The following is a 3436-nucleotide window of genomic DNA, read 5'->3' on the forward strand; positions in this document are numbered from 1 at the left end:
TTTAAGCCAGCTTTTACGTGGCCGTTCCTGAGTGCCCTGTTCATCACCACCTCAGTCATTGTATTATTTTCCCACATCATGTTGACTGACACAAACTAAACATACATGTAACTACAATGAGCGTAATATTGTGCACTTACGTTCTCACTAACGCACACGGCAACACAACATATGATTTACACCAGTAGTGTACAACTTCAGGAGCGACCGTGCTCGTGTCCGCATGAAAAGAACAATGAAACTGCGCATGCGCGCAAATACGTGAGTCCAAGGCTTGACGTCAGCTCTTCAGTCCAGCAGGGAGTTTTCTACAGTCCTCCATGTCCTCCGTGGCTACCATGGTGGCTACTAGCACCTACGTAGGGGAGGGGGAGCGATCATTTACTGTAAGGCTTGTATCATGTGGACGCGCCAACAGCGTTGAGACAGAAACTACCCACTATAGCTTTAAGGATCTGCCCGCAATTGCATGTCTATCTGCCCAAAATGAATGAGGAGATAATATTTTCTATGGTAGTGAAAAATTACCTGGGTAAAGATATATAAAAATATAAAAATATAGAAGTATTTTTGGAGTATACTCATCCTAACTACCTGTATGTGCTAAAGAGAGCAATAAGTAAGTCAGAATTGACAACTGTTATCAATGAGGTAAGATTATATTCCTGTAATGTGCAAACCGACCTTGTGATTACAATGCCTAAATATTTCACCCAAGTTAGAAGGTCTAAAAGGAATCAATGTCGGTCTAGCCCCACAGCCAATTGATCAATAGCAAAACACTCACTTTTTAAAATGTATTAATTTCAGCATTGAGATGCTCAACAGAGGGTTGTGGACTTAGAGAAGAAGGATGTCAGCGTAATCTTGAGACTTTATGATCTCTTCTCCCATCTCCAATCCCCTTAATCCTCATTTCTGCCTTTAAGGCAACCAAGAGTGGCTGAATGGCAATTGCAAATAAAGAGTGGAGAAAGCGACCATCCCTGACACGTCCCGGGGAAGAAGGGAAATGATTCCGAGTGCTGGGTATTAGTACAGACCGATGCGTAGGGGGGGGGAGTAAAGTAATCAAATCCAGGAGATGAAACCTGCTCCAAAGCCAAACTGCCGTAGAGAGGGAAACCATACATAACACATTTGAACATGAATATGAAATAAACAAACAAGTACAGAAACAAATAACAACACATGCATATAAATAAATAACATTAAGAAAGGAAATAGAGGCTGTATGGAATAGTGCTGCATGTGCAAAAATGTTAAGGAAAAGTTTCAAATAGACTGTAGAGGACACAACGTAGTCAGTGGGGACTTGGGGGCTTGTTATGAGGCTGACTGCAGAAGGGAAGAAACTGATTTTATTGCATGAGTTCTGGGTCCTGCCAGAGGGGAGGGGTTCAAACATTTCATTTACCCAAATGACAAGAATGAATGAAATATATTAGCCTGTATTGTGTTGCTAAGGTAGTAATAACACCCTGCATTTGTTTTAACTCAACCTGAAAATATACAGTTGAAACCAGAAGTTTACATGCACTATATAAAAAGACACATGTTCTGTTTCCTCCCTGTCTAACATGAAATCAGACAATCACTTTTTCTGGTTTGTATCCGTTAGGATTACCAAAAAGATTTATATTTGCTAAATGAATAATATTGAGAGAAGGATTTATATTTATTTTTTAAATTACTTTCTTCAAAGTCAGAAGTTTACATACATTTCATTAGTATGTAAACCACAAGCACCACAAGCTTCTCACAATAGTTGGCAGGATTTTTGGCCCATTCCTCCTGACAGAACTGATGTACCTGAGCCAATTTTGTAGGCCACCTTGCTCGCACATGCCTTTTCAGGAAACCTAACAATGGTCACTATGATCAAACAGTTAGATTTTAGTTTCGTCTGACCACAGGACATGTCTCCAAAAATTAGGGTCTTTGTCCCTGTGTGCATTTGCAAACTGTAATCTGGCTTTTTTATGGTTTTTTGTTTTTGTTTGTTTTTTATCTAGTTGTTTCACTGTGGATAATGACACACTCTTACCAGCTTCAGCCAGCATCTTCACAAGGTCTTTTGCTTTTGTACTTGGGTTGATTTGCACATTTTGGACCAAAGCTTCTCTGGGACACAGAACCCGTCTCCTTCCTGAGCGGTATGATGACGGTGTTTATACTTGCTTATAATTGTTTGAAACAGATGAACGTGGCACATTGAGGCATCTGGAAATTGCATCCATGGATAAACCAGATTTGTGCAAGTCCACAATTCTCTTCCTGATATCTTGGCTGATTTCTTTTGACTTTCATGATGTTACACAAAGAAGCAGTGTGTTTCATTTGTGCCTTAAAAACCATCCACAGGTGTGTTTTTAATAAATGTTGTTAATAAATCAGAAGCTTCCGTCATCCGGTCTTTCCAGAATTGTTTAAAGGCATAGTAATCTTAGTGTATTTAAACTTCTGACTTTGAAGAAATTAATAAAAAATTGTCTAAATAAATCCTTCTCTCATTATTCTGGCATTTAGCAAATATAAATAATGTTGGTAATCCTAACGAACATAAACCAGGAAAAGTAATTGTCTAATTTTGTGTATTTTTATATAGTGTATGTAAACTTCTGGTTTTAACTGTAAATATTTCAGTAGTTTTTTTGTTGTTTAATGTCAAGAACTTCTGACCGGCTTGGCTGTTGCACCGTTTCAGGTCCTTTAGGAAAAAAATGGAACATTATCATAGAGATGTTACAACTCCAAATAAGGAATCTAAACCCACTACTGCTGTTGTTGTTGTTACCAGATTACAGACGCATCCAGTCAGAATTATCCCTTTGTAAGCCTCCATCATCTGCGCAGGACATCCACCATCTGAACGGCCTGCTGAGGAATGCCTTCACTATGATGGCCATGCTGGATTACCCCTACAGCACTCACTTTATGGGGAGTATGCCTGCAAACCCTGTCAAGGTAATTCAATTCAATTCAATTCAATTTTATTTATAGTATCAATTCATAACAAGAGTTATCTCAAGACACTATACAGATAGACCACACTCCAGAATTTACAAGAACCCAACAGTTCTAGTAGTCTCCTCCAGAGCAAGCAACAGTGTGACAGTGGCGAGGAAAAACTTCCTTTTAGGCAGAAACCTCGGTCAGACCCAGGCTCTTGGTAGGCGGTGTCTGATGGGCCGGTTGGGGTTAGAATGAAGAGTGGCAATAACAAAAATATAAAAAATTAGTAGTCTGTAGCAGTTCTTTGTAGTAGTTCATGGCATAGCAGGACGCTGTGCGGCACTACAACGCACAGCAGGACGTAGCAGGGCACTGCAGTGTAACAGTTTGAACATGGCATAAGAGAACATGGAGCGTGGAGCGGGACCAAGGCGACAGCTGCTACCCTGATTTTGGAGCCTCTCTGATCCAAGGGAACATT

The 3436-nt window shown here is 40.0% G+C and overlaps 1 protein-coding gene across 1 annotated transcript in view; it reads left to right on the top strand.

The window, feature by feature from the left end:
- Nucleotides 1–3436, top strand: part of dpp7 (dipeptidyl-peptidase 7) — a 22062-nt gene that overhangs the window by 6176 nt on the left and 12450 nt on the right. The window contains exon 7 of the mRNA XM_034871737.1: nucleotides 2801–2967. Within this exon, the coding sequence (XP_034727628.1) occupies nucleotides 2801–2967 (167 nt within the window). The remainder of the gene's footprint in view (nucleotides 1–2800; nucleotides 2968–3436) is intronic.

Source organism: Etheostoma cragini, chromosome 5 (assembly GCF_013103735.1).
Source record: "Etheostoma cragini isolate CJK2018 chromosome 5, CSU_Ecrag_1.0, whole genome shotgun sequence".
In the NCBI taxonomy this organism is placed as follows: domain Eukaryota; kingdom Metazoa; phylum Chordata; class Actinopteri; order Perciformes; family Percidae; genus Etheostoma; species Etheostoma cragini.